At 31.5% G+C, this 23,762-nt stretch overlaps 2 protein-coding genes across 2 annotated transcripts in view; one reads left to right on the top strand and one right to left on the bottom strand.

Moving 5' to 3' along the window:
• The first annotated feature begins 153 nt into the window (after positions 1–153).
• LOC144835499 (uncharacterized) lies at positions 154–8,289 on the top strand. The gene is made up of 5 exons (XM_078690583.1): positions 154–172; positions 625–1,008; positions 1,612–3,417; positions 4,296–4,316; positions 4,880–8,289. Exons 1-5 carry the CDS (start codon positions 154–156, stop codon positions 5,056–5,058), a joined length of 2,409 nt encoding a protein of 802 aa, XP_078546709.1. The 3' UTR covers positions 5,059–8,289.
• Positions 8,290–12,387: 4,098 nt separating this feature from the next.
• The window catches only part of LOC144835493 (uncharacterized), a 32,451-nt gene continuing 21,076 nt past the window's right edge, over positions 12,388–23,762 (bottom strand). The window contains exons 33-52 of the mRNA XM_078690579.1: positions 23,546–23,665; positions 23,324–23,443; positions 22,963–23,085; positions 22,642–22,761; positions 22,144–22,266; positions 21,924–22,043; positions 21,563–21,685; positions 21,242–21,361; positions 20,746–20,868; positions 20,482–20,604; positions 20,251–20,370; positions 19,556–19,675; positions 18,963–19,096; positions 18,279–18,510; positions 17,021–17,105; positions 16,414–16,515; positions 15,448–15,488; positions 14,986–15,278; positions 14,076–14,177; positions 12,388–12,667 (exon numbers count right to left, since the gene is read on the bottom strand). Coding sequence (XP_078546705.1) covers positions 12,572–12,667; positions 14,076–14,177; positions 14,986–15,278; positions 15,448–15,488; positions 16,414–16,515; positions 17,021–17,105; positions 18,279–18,510; positions 18,963–19,096; positions 19,556–19,675; positions 20,251–20,370; positions 20,482–20,604; positions 20,746–20,868; positions 21,242–21,361; positions 21,563–21,685; positions 21,924–22,043; positions 22,144–22,266; positions 22,642–22,761; positions 22,963–23,085; positions 23,324–23,443; positions 23,546–23,665 — 2,540 coding nt within the window. The 3' untranslated portion in view covers positions 12,388–12,571. The remainder of the gene's footprint in view (positions 12,668–14,075; positions 14,178–14,985; positions 15,279–15,447; positions 15,489–16,413; positions 16,516–17,020; positions 17,106–18,278; positions 18,511–18,962; positions 19,097–19,555; positions 19,676–20,250; positions 20,371–20,481; positions 20,605–20,745; positions 20,869–21,241; positions 21,362–21,562; positions 21,686–21,923; positions 22,044–22,143; positions 22,267–22,641; positions 22,762–22,962; positions 23,086–23,323; positions 23,444–23,545; positions 23,666–23,762) is intronic.

Below are 23,762 nucleotides of genomic sequence, written 5' to 3'. Positions count from 1 at the left end.
TGATGTGACGTAATAATATTTTAGCAATATAATTATTGTATTTCTTAGCTGAAATTGTATAATTGTTTGACTAGTCTCTTTCTTCGCTTCTTTTTGTAGAAGGTAATGATGATAAGAATACCAATCGTCGTTTTTTTTTTCAGTTATACAACTATGATTGAAGCGGATGAAGGTAAAATAATTATAATACATTTGTTTTGATGAATTGGTCTGCCTCGACTACACTAAAAATTGCTCAAAAGCTATGAAGATTCATTTATTTTTTGTACCCAATTTGTATTGAGTTGATGTGAATTGTTTAAATTGTTTGTGGTCAGCATAGTATATTCTAGAACGAGGATAGTTGGCTAAAGTCTCCAGATAACATTGGACTGGAATTTGATTACATTTTTTAGTTATTTTGTTACAATGCGGCAGTGTATCTTGTTGTATGTAGGAATAAAATCACATCACACTCGTGCAACGATTTGCCATCTAATAATAGACGTTGCTCGGAATGTTCAACTTAATTTTGCTTGAGAGTGTGCAACATTATTACCGGTTATCAGGATAGGCTGTGCAATTTTAACATTCTACAGCTGGTTTGGGGTTTATTAATTTTTGAAAATCTTGTTTAAATTATAGGTTGTGGCGCTGATTATCAAACATACAGGTTTATATATCTTCCTGAGAATCTAAACTGTTTTAGTATTAACGGTAAGGTAAATGGCGCCAATTCTGATCAGGTACAGTACATGTTTACGTCAGAGTTTAAGCCTGAAGGAAGTAATTTTACATATACAATCACAGTAAAAAGGAACGGAATGTCAGATCAATATATACTTGCCACCAATACACGGATACGGTTTGAAGAAACAGTGACTATTAAATCAGGCACCATTATAATAAAGTACGAGAATGGCTCTTTTTATAGCTCTACGCCGTCAAAAACTGTGTTACCACAAGCAACATTTCTTCCAAGATATTTTTGGTACAAAGTGAATGTAGAGGTGTCAGATTGCAGATTAGGTATAAATATTTATATAAATAGCAATGCATTTCTCAATATATACAAACTAAAAAAAGCTCTAATGTCGATCTTTTTTGACAATCTAGTACTCAATAGATGTTTATCCTCCATTACTAAAGTATAACGTAAAAAATACATTATGTATTTTGATCAAGCGTACATAATTACATTAATGATTTATTTTTACTTTACTAATAATAAAAGCTGTTTTATAGGAATACTGTTAGTAGTGTGAGAAATATGAGAAAAGCTTGTAAGTGTTAGGAAAAAAAAACAAGAAAGAAATCCAGAGAACCAGTTATTAATACAGAAACTAGTTATACAAACTAATTGATGTAAAGTAGCAACATTACAGAAAATACTAAAAAGGAGAGGTTGATTGTTGTCGATATACAGTAATATTGATATAATATTAATAATGATGTAATATTATAATTTACTAATACTTTATTGCTAAATTTGTGTTACTAAAAACACCTGTCTGTATCTGATTTAGTGTTAAATATTTAAGATTGCCAGATTTAAATAAATTCTAGATTTTAGAATTGAAATTGTTACAGTGCCACAGTTATTTTTAACAATCGATGTTTAATATCTTGTAGATTTGAGATCAGATTGTTTATTAAGCAGTCCTATACTTGAGGAGACGACGTGTGAATTCATAGAAGGGGAATGTACTTTTGACATAGACTATAGTAGTTGTGAAGGATGCCCATCGTATTCGTATTGCCAAGATTTGCTTGGATTGGATACTGTCCCAAATACAACTGCAGCTTCTATAACACCAGTGCATAAAACTAATGAAGTCACTACAGATTCTCAAACTACTGACGCCCCAACTATTAAGTCTCCAACTACAACTGCGGCTCTTACAACACCAGTGCCTACAACGAATGAAGTAACTACAGATTCTCAAACTACTGATACTCGAACTACTAAGTCTCCAACTACAACTGCGGCTCTTACAGCACCAATGCCTATAACTAATGAAGCCACTACATATTCTCAAACTACTGAAGCCCCAACAACTAAATCTCCAACTACAACTACGGCTCTTACAACACCAGGACTTACAACTAATGAAGCCACTACAGATTCTCAAACCACTGATGCCTTAACTACTAAATCTCCAACTGCGGCTCTTACAACACCAGGACTTACAACTAATGAAGCAACTACAGATTCTCAAACCACTGATGCCTCAACTACTAAATCTCCAACTACAACTGCGGCTCTTACAACACCAGGACGTACAACTAATGAAGCCACAACAGATTCTCAAATCACTGATGCTCCAACTACTAATTCTCCAACTACAACTACGGCTCCTACAACACCAGTGCCTACAACTAATGAAGTCACTACAGATTCTCAAACCACTGATGCCTCAACTACTAAATCTCCAACTACAACTGCGGCTCTTACAACACCAGGACGTACAACTAATGAAGCCACTACAGATTCTCAAATCACTGATGCCCCAACTACTAATTCTCCAACTACAACTACGGCTCCTACAACACCAGTGCCTACAACTAATGAAGTCACTACAGATTCTCAAACTACTGACGCCCCAACTACTAAGTCTCCAACTACAACTGCGGCTCTTACAACACCAGTGCCTACAACGAATGAAGTAACTACAGATTCTCAAACTACTGATACTCGAACTACTAAGTCTCCAACTACAACTGCGGCTCTTACAGCACCAATGCCTATAACTAATGAAGCCACTACATATTCTCAAACTACTGATACTCGAACTACTAAGTCTCCAACTACAACTGCGGCTCTTACAGCACCAATGCCTATAACTAATGAAGCCACTACATATTCTCAAACTACTGAAGCCCCAACAACTAAATCTCCAACTACAACTACGGCTCTTACAACACCAGGACGTACAACTAATGAAGCCACTACAGATTCTCAAATCACTGATGCTCCAACTACTAATTCTCCAACTACAACTACGGCTCCTACAACACCAGTGCCTACAACTAATGAAGTCACTACAGATTCTCAAACCACTGATGCCTCAACTACTAAATCTCCAACTACAACTGCGGCTCTTACAACACCAGGACGTACAACTAATGAAGCCACTACAGATTCTCAAATCACTGATGCCCCAACTACTAATTCTCCAACTACAACTACGGCTCCTACAACACCAGTGCCTACAACTAATGAAGTCACTACAGATTCTCAGACTATTGATGCCCCAACTATAAACCATCCAACTACAACTGCGGCTCCTACAACACCAGTGCCTAAAACTAATAAAATCACTCAGACTTCTGATACTCCAACTACTAAGTCTCCAACTACATCTCATGTATCTAATAAAGCCACCACGGCTATAACTGGAACGTTTGAGGAACCTAGTACTAAACCAAATGAAGCAGGTATGTCTAATGAATGCTAAACAAATAACTTCAAATACAAGAATTCACAAGAGCAAAGCTTTAGACTTTTAAAGTTTATTTTTATTATTTGCAGTATATTTAGTTTTAAATATCCTATAATTCTTTTAAACATTTCCTAGAGACAAACTCTCTAAACGTAAAAAATCACAGAATAACATTTTCTTTTATCTACTTTACGTATTAATTTACCGCAACATCTCAACATGACGGATTTCATACAGTTAAATTCTATTTATATATCACAAACTGAAGAGTCAGTAAATAGTAGAGTTACTTTCCGTTTAGAACCCTCCATCGTACAATAAGTTAGCCGATGTAACTTACTCATGAACAAAATGTTTAGAACATCACGCTTACATATACAATGTTTGCAATTTATTTCAGGCTGTTTTACTTTTTGTTTTTTTTGGTGCTAATTTCATTTGCGTTTCCATTGATACCCACAGCATTGTCGTTTTTCAAAGTGATTGAGTGATGAGAGTTTTACTTCATCGCTTTGATGTAGCTTTTTCTTTTTATTTGTATTTCCATTAATACAGTCACTAATACCCAGAGCATTGTTATTTTCCAGTGTGATTTATATATATCTTCATTTCTTTCTACTACCTTTATATTTTACATTATTACTGTCACTTGCACTGAGGAAGGGCTAGTGTTTCCCCCAAAACCCTGCAATATAATTATGTTTGACAATTTTACTTCATCGTCACTGATAACCACAGCATTGTTATTTTTTGACATTTAATTTGCCTTTTAATTTTTATGTGATATACTAATATTATATATTTAAATGTAATTGTTTTATTTCGTTTAATGCCAAATGTCAACATCTACCACTCTGATCCTGTGTTTGACAGGACTTGATGATCACGTTAAAGGTAACGTGTTTTATGGCAATAATATTTTACCTGATGACTAATTTTGTATTGAAAAAAGAACAAATAAAATGCAATGGGAATTAATGTAAATACCTTCTTTCAAGGTGTGACTGTTACTACCACCCATCATGAATGAGTGTGTGTAAACAGTCGACAATATTAATCTCTCAAAACAATAATCTTTAAAATAAGAAATGATAATAATATACATGTAAGTCTACTTTTGATTGCTTTTTATATAACAATAATGGAATTTGTCTATATTTTGATTAATTTAGTTTTGTTTTAAAAGTTAGATAATTTGAATGAAACTCTATTTGATAGACAAATGCTAAATGTGTTTTGCTATAAATCTTCATGTATATATAGACATACGAATACATTTCCACTGCAATGATACAACGCATGCTCATTTATTTAAATTAATTCAACTTCATTGGTACAACGCATGTTAATTCAATTCAGTTCAACTTTATTTCAGACAAACTATACATTATGATACATTATTTAAAAAAATGCATTAGATTATGTAACAATCACCATCTAACTTATTTATTTTGTAGATCTTGTTTGGAATAGCAACTTCATTCTACTAATGATTACAACTTCGATTGCGGTTATTACCCTTTTAATTGGCTGTATTTGCGTCATTGAAAGTATGATAGAAATGCCTAGAAAATTTCGTAGAGTTTCACCTGCACCAGAAATTGAGGCACCAACGAAATGTGAAACAACAATGTGAGCGAACACTTCATAGAAGAAAAGTCTGAGGATTATAATATTTGATCGATTGATTGAATAATTTATTGATTTGCGATACATATAATTAATTAAGCTTTTTCGTGCCATATATCGGCCCATTTACAATAGGCCTTTAATTAATTAGTAACATTAAAGAATTGTTAGTACAATTTTTGATAGAAAAAAATGTTTAGTCTATGCGATCATCATGATATTGTTGCCATGTAATTTTCATGACACGATAACTGATAAAAGAATACACGTTTACATAATTAGGTTATATGCATGATATGCATATAACCTCTTGATTCTGTCAGGATCTTTATTTATTTATTTATTTATTTATTTATTTATTTATTCTTTCCTTAGCACTATTTTGTCCGTGAATTATCTTGGCATCAGTTTCATCTAGCTAAGTCAATTTTTCAGAGTATATTCCTTATGGCCAGGAATCGATGTGGTCATGTTTTCACGGTGCGCAATCATAAATTACGCGGTCTACGCGCGATTTAATGAAATCACGTTTGTAATCATATCTTCACAAGCATGAATCACTTTTAAACAAAATTTGGTACTCATAAATTTCAGGTCATATTTCATCATATGGCAATATAATTACGTGCGTAGCGCATATAACGCATGCGTACGCACGCTTAAAAGTTTTAAAATTGTCAAAATTTATTTTCGATGAAATTAGAGTACGTTTCAGGCAATTTTAAGCGTTTAAAAAATTGCCACGAGTGCGCAGAATTTTGCACGCGCACTGCGCGTTAAACGTTAATGCGCATTCTTTTTGCCCGATTTCTGTTTTACAATCTTTCTTTAATAATATCATCATATTTGATTCACTTTTCAACTCTAAATTGCGTTATACAAGCACGTCAAAAGTGACAGGCTACGCACGTATAAGTTAACAAAATAGTGAAAATATGCTAAATTTTAAAATTAATATACATCGTCAGAATGCTGGGGAACACCTATTTTTTATTTCATTTTCTTGAAGTGTATGTATCATATGTATGATTTATTATCAAATTAAGAGAACAAAAGTTGATTAAGTCATCATTAATTGCATATAGAATTAAAAAAAATTAATTTCGACAATCAAACAAATTTTGACATTTTCTTAGGCCGAAATAACAAACTTAACATTAACTGTCTTTCTTAAGAATTTCATATATTAAAGTTAAAAGTATATAGTTTGACAGTGCATCATTTTTTTAAATTTTTAAAGATGTCATCATAGTAATAAATTATAATTCATTGCGGTATGTAATAATCTATCTGCACCAAAGTGGCTACTGAATAGTAAATACACGGAGGAATCATTCTACATGTTTTAGTAAGTTGCGTATGGCTCGGTGGTCTGTGCTCGTGTCTATAGCATTCAAGGTACCGAGATCGAGCCTCACTTTGGGTAACGAAACGAAATAAGATTTTTTTTTATTATTTGTATTGTTTGTATTTTTATTTCTTAGTGTATAGATTTATAATGAAATCTAGATAAAAAGAAACTTATGTCAAGATTCAAGATTCAAGAAATTTTATTTGTCCATAAAAATGGAAATTCACTTTGCTTGGTAGATTAAAACAACAATATTGCAAACAATTTAAAACGTGCAGTATTATAACAGATTAAAAAACTTATGTCTTTATTATTATGTAACAAATGTGGTTTATGACATTATACGCAGAGGGATCTTTGATCGGATTGCGATACCGGCTATTGTATTTGCGTTAGTAAGATCCTAGCATATATTATAAATAATTAAAGATTCTGAGAAAATCAATCAATCAATATATCTTTTACAAATCAATTATCTTTATTTTAATCAATGCATATAACCTATAATTCGTCATAGTGACGAATTAAATCTAGTTATTTAATTATGTTTGTTATGGTCTATATCAGTCGACGTAATGATGTTGTTTTTGACGTTTACAGTTTACTTTAAACCATTTATTATCTAATTATTTAAATAAGGTTGTGTTTTGCGGTGGTTTAAATGGCACCGTCTGTCTGTCATCTGCAAACATAATAATTTATGACTGTGTACATATTATGCAAGGCATATCATTACCAAACAAAATATCATATAAAGGACCTACTAGTATCGTGCATGCTTGAGTTTATTAGGGAGGAAACAAATGATATGGTTTATAGAGTCAAAATACTTCCCTTCCATAACACACAAACTAATGGACAGAATTTAAAACGTGGTATGATATACTACGCGTATACGATACCACACAACATGGCAGCGTCTGTCTGATAGTGCAATGAAAGAGTAAAATTCGTTTTGTTTCAAAATCTTTGTATTGGGATCATTACCTGGTCGTGCTGTTTAGGAGGAGAACTGTCAAATTATTTAATCCAAATTCAATGAAACCGCATCTTAAAATATACACTGAAAGGCGTTGCATTGGTTGATATTCTATTAGAATTCCATGCGTTATAAAACATAACATATAATTGTATAAATATATGTATCTCTATGTGTGTGGCGGCACAGATAAGTATCAGATAATTATCTGACGACCGCCACTTTAAATATCACAATTATTATGATTATTACACATTATAGGCCCTATTTTCATAATTATGGCATCAGGTCCTTTGATACTTATCGCCCTTATAATTTTGGTCCAATTTTATGGAACAGTATTGATGCTTCTATTCGTAATTCATCATCTGTTAAAGTATTTAAAAAGTTGTATAAAAATAATTTGCTCTTAACTTATCAATGAGTGTTACAAATATGTTTACATTTACATTGTTCTTTTGCTTCTTTTGGTTTTATCGCACTATCTTTGAGTTCATATGCCAACATGTTTAGCTAGTATTGTCTCGTCCTGTGCTTCAATTATGTTTGTATCATGTATTAATTATTTTGTTAAGGTGGCCAAATACTGTACGAGCTTTGCTCTTTTTTGGTCATCCTTCCATTTTTGCATATATTCCATTTCGCTTATATCATTATATTGGAAAATAAAAACTGAAACTAAAACTGAAACTATACTTCTAACACGGGGTCTAGCCTTATGAATAGGCTAGACCTACAAATAGGTAGATTTTTGTGTTTTCACTAAATATATATAATATAATATTTCACTTTAGGCCTAAGTGTCTGCTTAAAAGCTTTACTTATTTTGAGTTTCCTTTTCCATATCCTGTGATGACGTTCTGTACATAATCTTATGTTTTATGGAATAAAAATTCATTTGATGTTGATATTGTGTGCTCACATGGCGTTGTGATTAGTATGAGGACTCTGAGAATTATTCTGATGTTATGTTTAACAAATAAGACAGGAGTATGTTTAAAACAATTATTGAAACATGGAAGCTCAACATTTAAGAAAGTAATGGGGAAACTCATTTGCATGGCATGTGACCAAGCCATGTTTCACTTTGCTGGAACAACTTTTACCTTGTGGACGTAGTTCGTATCTGGGTAAGTATTATATCACATGCCGTATTACCTCTATTCGATTTAAAACATTTACAATCAACAGTATCAGGAAGAGAATTTACATGTAAAAACAATAAAGGTCCTAAAATCGAGCGATGTGGAATTTCAATGTCAATTTTCACTACTTTGGACCAAAATAATAACTAAAATATGAAGTAAACTAATTTAGAGCATCATCACATATTCCAATTTCCTTTAGCATTATGTAACTTTTGATTAACAGTATCAAAAATTTTTTTTTTTACATGCATATACTTGATCGTGCACAGAACATTCACATTAATCTTATACGCAATGGGTAATACAGAAATTGGTCGGTAATTATTTATTATTATCAGTTTTGTCACCTTTTTTAAAAATAGGGGTAACCTTTGCAACTTTTCAATCAGACGGACAAGATTAGGTGAACACTGAATATAATATAAAAGAGATTCACATACAATAGAAGAGCTTTAACTATTGGCAATTTATACTATCAAGGTCATGTTATTGATTTGATTTAAAAACATATTATTGTGTAATGATATCAATATATAAAAAGCAGTAAGAGGTAATACTATTTATAGGACCAATTCCAATAACATGTTATTATTTACACACCTAAGTTCAGATAACGTTTAATTGCCCGAACTTATGATTAGTATTAATTGTTTATTTTATTTTTGTACAATGGAGTTGCTTGTACATAATCTACCCCTTTTCTCTTATTCCATATAAGGTCATAACTTTTAAGCAGTTTTATTGTACACACCTTTTTTTCCTTTACTGTTCAATCATTTCCCCTGTTAATTGTTTATCTTGCCTTATCCGGAGGAGCACTGTTCAATTTGATTAACAACGGTTATTGTTAGGAAAAGAAATATTGTTTAACGTTCACTTGACATTCCTTACAGCCTATTTGGCTGCAAACATGAAGATCGTTCCGGCTTTTTGTCTATTGGCTCTTTTCTTAAAAACAAGCAGTGAGTATTTGTATTTAATTTTTCTTTAATGATTATCAAATGCACTGCAAACATTTTTTTTTCTCGATCTCAAGCATAGTTTTGAAACCAAAACAGTAACATTGTTACTACGGTTAGAAACAGGACATTTAATAAGAGCTTAAGATGAATTATGATTAGATAAAAATAGTATTCGCATTTTGTATAGGGTTGAAACGATTATGGAAAAGTGAATTATTTCTTCGTTCTTTTGTTCCTTTGTTTATTTGTTTACTATATATGATTATAATTTCAAATACAGTCATATTATACAAATAATAAATGTTTATGAATGGTACAAATAATGGCATAAGGTGAATGATGAAAGGTTATATAGTTATTAATTTAACCTTTATATATTCACCAAATGCCATTATTTGTACCTTTACACGTCATTAAACATTCATTATTTGTTTCATATAACATCTAAATAGATTCATGTCATTTGAATATTTGAATTAAAGGTAGGCCTGGGCATACAGTAGGTATGTCTACATTTTATTCACATTGGAACAGTACATGTATTTGGTTGTTTATAAACTAAAGCGACTAGTTCATTGACGGATTACTGGAAGAGAATTTTTCTCTTGAACTCCCACGGAAGAGGTTTTGGCTGTGAAGTTTTTAGAGCTTCTGACAAAAACATTGCAAACTTCAAAACATATTTCAATGTAAATGTATTGCTTAACGCCTTTGGACGCAGCATCAGTTCTTCTCGTTCTCTTCTCCTAAAAGCTGATGCGTTTTTCTTTGTTTCGTTTGCTAATGATAATTTTGGAAGCATTCTCTATAAGTTCTTTTGGAACGTTCTCATAATCATGTATATAATAATTATGTACACGTAATTCACGTAAACATATACATCACACGATATTTAACATTAAAGTTAAATATATAAACCAGCCGAATGGACAGATTGACAAAGTTGTCTATTTCATACACAGAGGCCATGTTAACTGTAACATTATTCTCATTTGGTGGTAACATCCACTTTTATGTATTTTGGCCTATATTCGGTGACCTTTAACCTCCAAATTAAAAAATAATGAAAATTTCAATATGACTGCTTAATATGGTTAATATCAGATAAATTCTTCATGCAGTATCAAATCCACTACTGGATGACCAATAATTGTCCGGGTGGTAGTTGTCCAGGTGGTAATTTTCCGGGTGGTAGTTGTCCGGGTGGTAGTTGTCCAGGGGGGTAGTTGTCCTAGACCCGTTTTAATGTCCATCCAGGTATAATAATTAAATCCCAAAAGAAAACAGTTGATTTTACCTCTAACCGTTCACATCGTAAAACAATTAGATATTGACAGTTTTAAGCAGATTCGACAGGGCCAATAACTCCCCCCCCCCCCCTCACAGATAAAATCAATCACTCCCATCCAAACGTACCTGGACAGAATTAGGACCAATTATTAAGCTCACAGATGATGTAATGACATATTATGCTAATGAACTGCAGCCGATATATTCCCAAGTTTGAGAATAGCCCAAACACACCTCACAGACACTTCTCAGCGGAGCACACATCATAGACACTTCTTCGAAGACACACCTTACCGACACTTCCTCAGAAGCACATCTACAGCCACACCTCACTTACAGCATCGCTCTTATACTTTGTTCTTGTTTCTTTATAATTGTATTGTATTGAGTATTATAACGTATTATTGAATAAACAACTGTGATATTTAATCAACCAAGCGAGTAGAGTCTTTAATACAGTAAAATTTCACACATTATATTACAAAATGTTAACAATACATCTTTTGAATGTATTATTTGGCATTACTTTTACCTAAAAAAAATGACGGTAATAGTATTATATTGTGTAAAAATCATCAAAGCATACTTACTTCAAATTCAACCGTTGATCAACTTGAACCTGAACTATACAATAAAGTACAATTTAACAGTATAGCTTTCTATGTATACATCTACTGTTCTCATTTATTAGAGGTAGGGATGGGTATACAAATGATATGTATCAATAACCATGGTGTAGACAGAGCTAGATTAATGTACACATTCAGTACACGTCCGGAGTATGCAAGGTACACGTCCGGTGTACGCAAGGTACACGTCCGGTGTACGCAAGGTACACGTCCGGTAAGTTAGTTGACCAATCACAAGCGATGAATTATTCGAACTGTCGCTTGTCATTGGTCAACACGCTTGCGTTGCGTTTACGTCATTGCGTAGTAAAATAACAATGTGAAGTTAGGTGCTTCGTTGTTTTGAATTTCTATACCCAGTATTTTTTTTTAACTTTCAAGAATAACGAAAAAATATCTTTACAGTACCAGTTTATTTTGAATATTAGATATAAATATATACTACGAAAATATTACAGTAAACAAGTAAAATACTATTTAGATTATGTATACTTTTTATAATTTTATATAAATTTACATTTAAATAATTTACTAACTAATAACTAGAATGTATCCTGTAGAAACGTATGCACAATATATTTAAATTATTTGCCGCATTTTCAAGATTGCATTTTTTTTGTCTCAAATTATTTTTCATATATAAATATTACACCACACACACACACACACATATATATATATATATATATGTGATATACCTATACAAAAATAAATAATACCTGATTTATTTTATCTAAAAATATTTAATTTTCGGATATAATACACCTAAATAAAAATAATTTATATCTGGCTTATTCATATAAAATATATTCAATGAATTCTACGATATAATACACCTATATAAAGATTATTGAATGTTATTTATTTTATTTTCTATTCATCAAAAAACCATCACACACACAAGTGTATTCAGACTACATACTTAAAATGAAGACAAATATGATTTATATAATAGTTTATATAATAATTTTAATAAACGTAGTAATTTTTTAATAGTATCAAAAATGTCATTATAAGCTATCTAATAAACTATTTTCTAATATAATTATTATACAAACACCTTTAAACAATTAAAAATAACTGCTAATAATTTAGACATTGGTTTATAAAGACTATAATTATTAGATTATTTATTATAATGTATATGTATTATTATTTAGATTAGAAGTAGAACTTCCGGCTTGCAGTGTTAGGTGTGAATAGGTACCGATTTCGTCGTTCTCTCTCGTCATAATCACTACTATCTGTTGTATACCCCTACAAATTAAACAATATTAGTGTAAATATGTATTTTAAATCAAATCTAAAGTCTATAACTTTATTATTATAATTATTAAAGAAACACAAATAAATGAAAAATGAAGATTAATAAAATCAGACTTTAAATAGGCCATTTTGTAGTTATAATTATTCACTTCTGTTTAAAAAAAATGATTTCACTTGTAATAACGATATTGTCCACCTGAAAAAAAGAATTATTTAACACTATTCTTGAATATGCCATTTTAATGTGGCATAATAGTTATCCACTTGGACCAAAAATCGGTTTGAAAAAAACATTTATTTACTTAAAAAATGTAATTTAATGCAAAAAATCAAGTCAAGTTGGCTGCCAGCTGAATTTAACTATAATTGAAAACATTCCTATGGAAGTGATTAACTTTGTTAAAACTACAAAATGGTCTATTCAAAGTCTGATTTTTTTAATTTTCGTTTTTCATGTTTTTGTGGGACAATACATCTTTAATACTATTATATTATTTTAAAGCGCCTTTCCAGAGATGATCAAATTGCTGATAAGAAGGATTTTTATGATATTAATTCAGCCATAATAATTTGAGAGAAATTGATTTATCAGTTAAACCTAAATAAAAGTTTAATTTATGATTAATAATGATTATATTATATAATAATTATTTTATTATACATTTTAAGGATAATTTAGCATGTTTTAAATGCAAAGTTTGGTTTATGTTGAATTCGAGTTTTGATAATTTTTTTAAATATCCATATCAAGAATAAAATCAATGTTCAGTTCAACCGCAATAAAAGTTTGATTTATAAGTATATACTGTAGTATTTACTAATTGTTTTATTATATATTTGTAGGAGAATTTAACACGCTTTAAATGTTGAAATTACATGCCGCAAGAAGGAAAAAGAAAAATAAAAAAAATAAAATCACAGACGCTTGAACAAACAAAAGTGAGCATACGGCAAGCTGAGTAATATTTTAGAAAAACAGTACAGTTATATTATTTAAATGTTAGAATGAAATGAAATCAAGGAATGTAGAATTGTTCTATTCAATAAAGCTCTGTAAACGCTATCCCTAGTTGACAGAAAAAGTGTGATGTGCCCAAATATGGTAGTAATACTCCCAAATATGGTAGTGATATGGGCACATCACATTTTGTTGTCACATAAAGTTTGATAGTGTAGACAGAGCTTTATAATGGCTTTATCTTGGTTCCCACTAGGATGCACCGCAAGGACGTAAACGCAACGCAAACGTAATTTGACCAACCACGACGCAATGAATCATCTAAACTGTCGACTGTGATTGGTCAACTCACTTGCGTTGCACGTACGTCCGTCCAAATGGGACCATGATTTTTGTTCACAGTATTTTGGGTGATTTTTGGAAACACAGTTAAAGCCATACCTCCAGTATACTAGCTTCCATTCCTGTAGCAACATATGGACGTCTGAATTGATTGGATGACACCTCGGATTCATCAGATTGTGTTGACGATCGTACTTGATTCTGTTTTGTAAAATAAATATTTACGAATAATTGTTGAGGTAAAATGAATTATTCTAACTATCCATAATAAATAAATGAATCAATCAATCAATCGACTAATCAATCTTTGTATTAAATAATTATCAATGATTAATACATTAACTAATTATTCTAAAAACACTAATAAATTAATCAACTAATCAATATACTATAATTAATTTATCAATACATCGATTAACAATCAAGTAATACATTCAATATACTGATCAATCAAATACTCTTATAATTAATAGATCAATTAATCAATCAATTAACCAATCATCAATCAATATAATCAATTAAAAGTAAAACCAGCATTTAATCCAGCTATCAACATTCCCTAAGATTGGCAAGAAAGCATTTACAACATGTTTTTTATAATAATAATATAATTTTGACAGCCTATTAATATTATGTTACCGCTCCCCTTGTTTCACGAATTCTGGATCCGCCTCTAGGCCTACATATCATAAACACATTTTAAAATAAACACTATTTAGTTCATGTATTATATTATTTTATCTTTTTATTATGTATTATTTGTTAGTGGAAAGCTCCACACCACATGTGCATATTGTACTCTCTATTTTACCTTAAAATAAATAAAGAAATTACAATAGCGTAAAACCTCGAACAGAAGTCTTCATTTAGAAAGAAGCCCATCTCAAAAAGTAGCTCCCATATTTGGTCTGCAGAAGTAATCTCGAAAATAATATTGAAAAGAAGCCCACCCAAGAGTACAAAAAAGACATGGGCTTCTTTTCGAGGTTTTACAGTATACAATACTTACAGTTAGATACGATGATCTGTTGAGTACACCAGCTAAGTGGCGCATTCTGGCATCTAAACTATTATGACGAGAGTAGTCATCATTTGATTCGGTCTCGAAATCTGTCGTGAACACTGGCATTCCGGCCGTTGGATTATGCACCATGAAGGGACCTTGCTGCTTACTACGAAATTGGAACTTATCGTGTTGTTTACGACGGATGAGTATGATGAACATGATGAGCAGTAGTAATGCAATCGCTAGGATCACACATGATACAATCACAACAATTAACACTACGATTCCAGATGAAGCTGTCGGGCAAAATAGATTACATAAAATTAGACACATTACTTTTGGATTTCTCTGTGGTTTTAAACTTTATTTAGAGAATTTGTTTATCTAATTTGAACAGCTATTCCAGTTTTTTCAGGTACTGAATTATTTATTTTAAAAACATATTTAAAAATTGGCTTCACTTACTTTCATCTTGACATTGGGTTCCTTCATATCCTTCCAAACATCTAAAAAAAAAATTACCCAATAACATTTTTTATTACACATTATATAAATAAAATCAAGTTGAAATCATCGAAAACCAACACAAGACCAAGACATAAATGTGGCAAAATTGTGCTATCTTCACAAGTTTGGATTTTTTCATTACAAATCATTTATTTCACTAAATAATAATTTCATAGATTATAAATTATATTCGATCACTGTAGTTTGTTTATCTATAGACCTATTTCCTACTTCTTCATTGTGTGTTTTTTATTCGGACTCCAATGGAAACCAATTATTTTTGTTATGATTAATTAGGTTGTCCTGAATTCATCATCCTTTGTTTTTTTTCCTTATCATTTGACTGTTTTTATGATATGTATGATGTATGGATTCGAAATAAAAACAAACAAACAAAGAAAGATTTTTATGTCCTTTATGAAACAGTCTGTAGTTTGAAAATAAATTTTACAAATTTCATACAAAAAAAAATTAAATCTATTTATTATTTATCTAGATAAAATATTATAAATTTATTAATAAATTCTGCTAATAAATTATTATTTATCATTAAATAAAATTAAATTAAAAACAAGCACGAATGTGCGATACTCGGGGTACAGCAAAAGAAGCTGTAATGACGTCATAAGACGGGATGTGACGTCACATACACATCAATAACCTCACTACCAAATACAGCTATACGGTACCATCTTCGAGACGTAATATTGCTGCATCCGGTTTGAAATTTAAAAATCCGGCTCTATAGCTTTGAGGACATGTCCCTGTAGTATATTCATGCCAAATCCTAGCTCAATACTACAACGAATAAGGGAGGAGTAGTACTTTATAAATCGCACTTTTTACTCAATAGTGTCCAAATGGAGGAGAAAATGAGTGAGTCCTAGACTCGGGTAGCCCGAGTAAAAAATTGAAGCTACTCACGTGCAAGTACGGGTGTTATCATTTACTGAACATGTTCCTTTATCATTACAGTAAGAATCGTAACATGCATCACATATTTCGTTAAAGAAGCCGTCAAAACAACTAAAATCAAGAAGAGAATTAAATTTAACAACATTTTAACGCATGAAAATATTATTCAACTCATAAACATTCATTTCGAAGAATTATTTTAAAATTGTTTTTTTGAAATTGTTTTTCTATTGGTTATAATAGTGATTTTATTGTTTTTTCCCCTTTTCTGTTTTTTTTTTCAAATCTAATAAATGAGGATATATTGATTTGTGTTAAACAAATAAATCAGTATTAATATAGATAAATCTGCCACTGAAGCTACATATTCTTTGACTCCATTTAAACTTATCAATTGCCGAAATCGTAAGTGTAAATGGGGTCTATAAGTTTTCATAAGCATAAAAAAAAATCTCCGATTTCATGATCAAAATTCTTATACAATAAATTTAAGAATACAGTTTATTTATTTGTTGGTATTTAGTTCATTTAACTTAAATGTATTTAAAAAAAATAGAAAAAAAAATAAATGTCATATTCACAAATAAAAACACAGCCATTACATAATTTTACTTACCTACATACTCTCTCTAGTAAATCATTTACTGTACAATCCCCATTCCCATTACAATGTAAATCATCATCACATACAATAGGAGTATCTACAAAGAGAAAGGTGAATATATATATATATATAATCATACAAGGATAAAAATCTGGAAGGCTAAAACCTTGTCTACACTATCAAACTAGTTTGACAAAAAAGTAGTAGTAGTGATATGACATCATCGTGTCCATATAGTACTGTACATGGGCACATCACACTTTTGTCACATAAAGTGTGATAGTGACATTGTTATGCCTTGTTTGACAATTACCAATAAAGCCTTGTCTACACTATCAAATTTCATGTGAAAAAAAAATGTGGACATGATGATGTTATATCACTACCATGTTTGGGCATATCACTACCATATTTGGGCACATCACAATTCTTTCTAGTTTGATAGTGTAGACAAGGTTAGCTCCAGGTATAGAGCTTGCTTGTTGCTGACAACATTATAATTTGGCAGCAGTATTAGGTCGGGATCGTGTATAAATAAGTACTTTTTCAAAATGTAAGATTGGAAGTTCTATAGCACAGCTTTTTATGATTTAACAAGGTTGGTTCAAATGTTAATAAACAAGCTACTCATCAAACAACATCATTGTTCTTCTTTTCTAGTACTGTACTGTCCCCCAAAAACATGAACAATGAAGATAATAAAAGACTTTAAACATGCCATTTCGCAGTTTTAATAAAGTCAATCATTTACGTAGAAAAACAAATGTTTTTACTTATAAAAAGACAAAAAAAAAATTTCAGTCATTTTTTGCTTTAAGATACAGTTTTTTCAGGTAAATAATTTTGTTTTTGATCCAACTCTTTGTCAAAGTGAATAAATGCAATATTAAAATGGCATATTCAACAAAAACATTTAAAAAAAAATATTTTCAGGGGAAATAATATATCTTATATCAATAATTTGTACAGTATGTAGTGATTAAAATATGATTTCATTGTAGCTCATCTCTTATTGTTTTATGTTATCAAGCTCTACCTCCACATTATACATATATGTATGAATTTTAACTTTTTTTAACCTGTTTTTAATTTAACTTTATGATTCCTATTGTATCTTTATGTTTGAATGTTGTTTGTATATTTTGTATTGTTTTTAAGAGAGAGCCTCTTCAAGTCAGCTGTACTGCTGTAGTACAGCTGTTAGAGCTACCCTTGTAAAACAAAGTTAAATAAATAATGTATTTATTAAAAAAATAAATAAACAGCATACCTTCACCCACAGCATCGTGCTCAACATCAAGCGTTACACTTCTACCATCGTCCAACGCAATTACACCATTAGTGGAACTCATAATTAGATCTTGTAGGAGTTGATTGGCTTGTTCAGTTGAGTTGGTCAAGAAGTCTAATAGATACACTGCAATAATACTCCCGTCTTTAAATCCTACTAACGAGCTTTGGTAAAAAGTGTACGGATACTCAGTACTGTAGTAATCGTCGACCTGTAGAATGTTTGAATGTGTTTAAATACAGTGTGATAATTTGAATAAAATGGTAAAGTGTAGTAGCAGAGGAGGATTTATGATTTTGAGTTAGAGGGACGAGGTCCTAAAATTGTAAAATGAAGTGCTGAACTTATGACTCTTGTTTTGCATGGCAATATTGGAAACATGGAGGGGGCGGGTGGTATGCACTCAGCCATAATATTGGCAAGTTCCGAGGCTCACTCGCCCCTTAGTTCTGGTGGTGGAACAAGTTTTCTCAGAAAAGACTGTACAAGGTAGAACAAGTATACACAAAATGAGACAAGTAGGGGTTACCCGGTGCACTAGTTCACACATAGCCACTGTATTAAGTGCCTTAAGTTATCTACTGGGACCTTTGTTGGAACAGTTTTAACCGAAGAGATCTCCAGTATAGTGAAAAATAAATATACTAATGTTTTAATACTTACAACAGCTAATATTACTGTAGCAATGGACTTATATAATTCTGATGAACTATCCGCAAGGTCATCAACATATTGTGCTAAGTCTGCTGACCCATTAACTTCTATCACTCGTAATTCACCGCGATATTGGAGTGAAACTATAAAGGGTGGTAAAAATAATGTTTAAAAAAAAGTAATGTGTTAACCGAAAATATCGTTTTTGTGATTGAGGATCAGATCTATCTTTGGAGCACAAATATAGTATACATAATATACAGTAGTGGAACTGTGATGGTTGATACGCTTGGTTCAAATCTTTTTTTGGCAATCCAAGGGCCCTCTAACACTGGGGACAGAGCGTCGTGAAAGTGCAAAGCCACCCACTTGGGTCCGGGCCCCTGGGATTAGCAGTGAGCGCTCATAGCTGTTACGCCATTGTGCAAATCCGGAGTGTCACAGTACAAGGATTGTTTTAGATTCCCATCGCATAATTGGCTAGTAATGTACTTTCTGTTGGGATGATGAAAAGCGATTTTTCACAAAAGTGTAAACAAAATAGTATTTGGATAAGCTTTTCAAATAAGCACATGAACAAACAATTTAGCTTTAAAACTGACCTAAACATTCTCCATTCGTTGAAGGTACAAAGCCTGGCGAGCATGTACATGTGTAACTTCCGATTGTATTCGTACAGTCTTCATTTGATCCACAGGGATTGGTATCACATTCATTGACATCTAAGTTAATGGTAACAAACGTTAAATGTAAAAAATATGAATTTATGTGAATAATGGATGGTGTAACTGATCAAAAAGTGAGGAAGAATGCACTGAACAGGCACAAAAAGGGTGGCAATGTTGCTGTTGAATAAATGAGACATATTGTTAAGGTGAATTTTTTAGGAAAACTGAAACAACCATTTATCATTTTGTACTTCGCACGTTTTTCTAGATCTGCCATGGAATAACATATAGCAGTAGTAAGTAAGGTTCTATTAAACATCTTCTATTTTCTATGATCTATTACGTCAATTATTAACTGTATTACGTCAATTAGCTGTTACTGAATCTTTTCCTCATCTTTTATTCATCTTTTTTTATATTCATTTGTTTATAAAATTATAAATTTATATTAGTCAGGGACTGCTGACTCTTCTCGTTACAGTAATCTTATTTACTTTAGCAGTCCCTGACCAATTTATCTCTGTATATTTATGGTTTGTTGGTCAAATAAATAAATGAAATGAAATCTGAATTTTAATGATTACAAATTGTAGCATACAGATTAAACAATATTATGCTTTAGATCTTACCAATACAGGCGTTATTGCCGTCACGTTCATATCCTGTGACACAATCACAAGTGTAGCTACCATCTATATTCACACAAACTTCATTTGTCGAACATGGATCGTCATCACATTCATTGTAATCTAGAATGGAATAAAAATAATAAAAATGTATTGAATGGTATGGTTTTAGTCCAAGAAATAACCTAAAATTCGTAAAAAAAAAAATGACCTGGAAAATCAAATAAAGCTTACCGATACAATTGTTACTGCCATCACGAACATAACCTGTGGCACAATCACAAGTGAAGCTTCCAATCGTGTTACTACAAACTTCATTTGTTGAACATGAATTCATATCATCACACTCATTGTCATCTAGAATGAAATAGCAATGGAACTTTAATTATCAAATGGTATTGTTCTACCTAGAGAAGTGGTTTTAAAGGAACAACTGTATGAAATTTGTAACAAACAATTTTAAAATGTACCGAAAAAACAAATAATATCAAACCTTACCAATACAGTCGTTATTGCCATCACGTTCATATCCAGAGTCGCATTCACAAGTGTAGCTTCCAATCGTATTATTACAAACTTCATTTGTTGAACATGGAGAAATAGTATCGCATTCATTTTGATCTAAAAAAAAACAAACATAAAGCATCAACATGGTATGGTTCTCGTCTGAGAAATAATTCTAGATGAAAAAGAACCGTAAAGTTAGGCCATGTTAATTCATTGTACGCATGAGGGAAGTTGTGGCATGTTTCCTCACTCTATTTATTGTCAGTTTGGTCGTTTCTAGGTCCGGGCGACAACCAACAACACATCAATGCACAGGTCGCAGGTCATTGTCAATTTCAAGCTCCTTATTATTTGTAATCGAAAAGTTTACTCAAAATAAGAATACTAAAAAAAGAATATAGATATCATCTGTCTTGTCCTATGAGTTTTAAACCACATCAAAAGAATATTTATATGGATTTAGCTTTCCTTTCAGTGGATGACTTACCTACACATACGCCGCCTACGCTAATGAAGCCTTGAGTTGCACAATTGCAAACGTAACTGCCCATCGTATTAGAACAAGTCGTGAACTCTGGGCAAGGATCATTATTACACTCATTAATATCTGTAAGAAAATGTTTCTTATATAATAATGTATAGCAACATAGCACGATGAAGTACCTTTACTAAGGAGAAAGAGGTCGTGTGAATTATAAAAATATTAATTTCAAAACCATCTTGTAAAGGATTGTCAGAGATTAATGTGGTTTTTCACCACAAAAGAAAAATCCAAATTTAGAAATTTTTTCTGAAGATCAAGACTTACCAATACAGTCGTTATTGCCATCAAGTTCATACCCAGAGTCGCATTCACAAGTGTAGCTTCCAATCGTATTATTACAAACTTCATTTGTTGAACATGGAGAAATAGTATCGCATTCATTTTGATCTAAAAAAAAACAAACATAAAGCATCAACATGGTATGGTTCTAGCCTGAGAAATAATTCTAGAGGAAAAAGAACCGTAAAGTTAGGCCATGTTAATACTAAAGAGAAAGAGGTCTTGTGAATTATAAAAATATTAATTTAAAAACCATCTTGTAAAAGATTGTCAGAGATTAATGTGGTTTTTCACCACAAAAGGAAAAATCTAAATTTAAAAATGTTGTCTGAAGATCAAGACTTACCAATACAGTCGTTATTGCTATCACGTTCAAACCCAGTGACACAATCACAAGTAAAGCCACCAACAGTATTCTCACAAACTTCATTTGTCGAACATGGATTGTCATCACATTCATTGTCGTCTGAAATAATATAAAAGTAAAAATCGTCAGAACGGCTCTATAGAAACTGCAAGATATTACTAACATACTATAATTAAAAAATCAAGAATTTTAACCTTACCAATACATATGTTACTGGAATTACGTACAAATCCTGTGATACAATCACAAGTAAAGCTACCAACTGTATTATTACAAACTTCATTTGTTGAACATGGAGAAATAGTATCGCATTCATTTTGATCTAAAAAAAAACAAACATAAAGCATCAACATGGTATGGTTCTCGTCTGAGAAATAATTCTAGATGAAAAAGAACCGTAAAGTTAGGCCATGTTAATTCATTGTACGCATGAGGGAAGTTGTGGCATGTTTCCTCACTCTATTTATTGTCACAGTTTGGTCGTTTCTAGGTCCGGGCGACAACCAACAACACATCAATGCATAGGTCGCAGGCCATTGTCAATTTCAAGCTCCTTATTATTTGTAATCGAAAAGTTTACTCAAAATAAGAATACTAAAAAAAGAATATAGATATCATCTGTCTTGTCCTATGAGTTTTAAACCACATCAAAAGAATATTTATATGGATTTAGCTTTCCTTTCAGTGGATGACTTACCTACACATACGCCGCCTACGCTAATGAAGCCTTGAGTTGCACAATTGCAAACGTAACTGCCCATCGTATTAGAACAAGTCGTGAACTCTGGGCAAGGATCATTATTACACTCATTAATATCTGTAAGAAAATGTTTCTTATATAATAATGTATAGCAACATAGCACGATGAAGTACCTTTACTAAGGAGAAAGAGGTCGTGTGAATTATAAAAATATTAATTTAAAAACCATCTTGTAAAGGATTGTCAGAGATTAATGTGGTTTTTCACCACAAAAGAAAAATCCAAATCTAGAAATTTTTTCTGAAGATCAAGACTTACCAATACAGTCGTTATTGCCATCAAGTTCATACCCAGAGTCGCATTCACAAGTGTAGCTTCCAATCGTATTATTACAAACTTCATTTGTTGAACATGGAGAAATAGTATCGCATTCATTTTGATCTAAAAAAAAACAAACATAAAGCATCAACATGGTATGGTTCTAGCCTGAGAAATAATTCTAGAGGAAAAAGAACCGTAAAGTTAGGCCATGTTAATACAAAAGAGAAAGAGGTCTTGTGAATTATAAAAATATTAATTTAAAAACCATCTTGTAAAAGATTGTCAGAGATTAATGTGGTTTTTCACCACAAAAGGAAAAATCCAAATTTAAAAATGTTGTCTGAAGATCAATACTTACCAATACAGTCGTTATTGCTATCACGTTCAAACCCAGTGACACAATCACAAGTAAAGCCACCAACAGTATTCTCACAAACTTCATTTGTCGAACATGGATTGTCATCACATTCATTGTCGTCTGAAATAATATAAAAGTAAAAATCGTCAGTACGGCTCTATATAGAAACTGCAAGATATTACTAACATACTATAATTAAAAAATCAAGAATTTTAACCTTACCAATACATATGTTACTGGAATTACGTACAAATCCTGTGATACAATCACAAGTAAAGCTACCAACTGTATTATTACAAACTTCATTTGTTGAACATGGATTATTATCACATTCATTTTCATCTGAAAAAAATAGTGATTTAGAAAGCAGAATTAAATTAAAATGCAGGATTTTGAATTTAAAGATGTATTGTCCTCCAAAAACATGAAAAATGAAGAT

Source organism: Antedon bifida, chromosome 1, assembly GCF_963402885.1.
Source record: "Antedon bifida chromosome 1, ecAntBifi1.1, whole genome shotgun sequence".
NCBI classification, from domain to species: Eukaryota; Metazoa; Echinodermata; class Crinoidea; order Comatulida; family Antedonidae; genus Antedon; species Antedon bifida.
Note: the sequence above shows the minus strand (reverse complement) of the source record. Positions and strands in the feature narration are given on the sequence as shown.

Excerpts from the sequence above, each read along its gene's own strand:
- LOC144835499 (XM_078690583.1), top strand. Across the intron at positions 3,418-4,295 it reads TACTAAACCAAATGAAGCAG|GACTTGATGATCACGTTAAA; the intron begins GTATGTCTAATG and ends TGTGTTTGACAG. Across the intron at positions 4,317-4,879 it reads ACTTGATGATCACGTTAAAG|ATCTTGTTTGGAATAGCAAC; the intron begins GTAACGTGTTTT and ends TTTATTTTGTAG.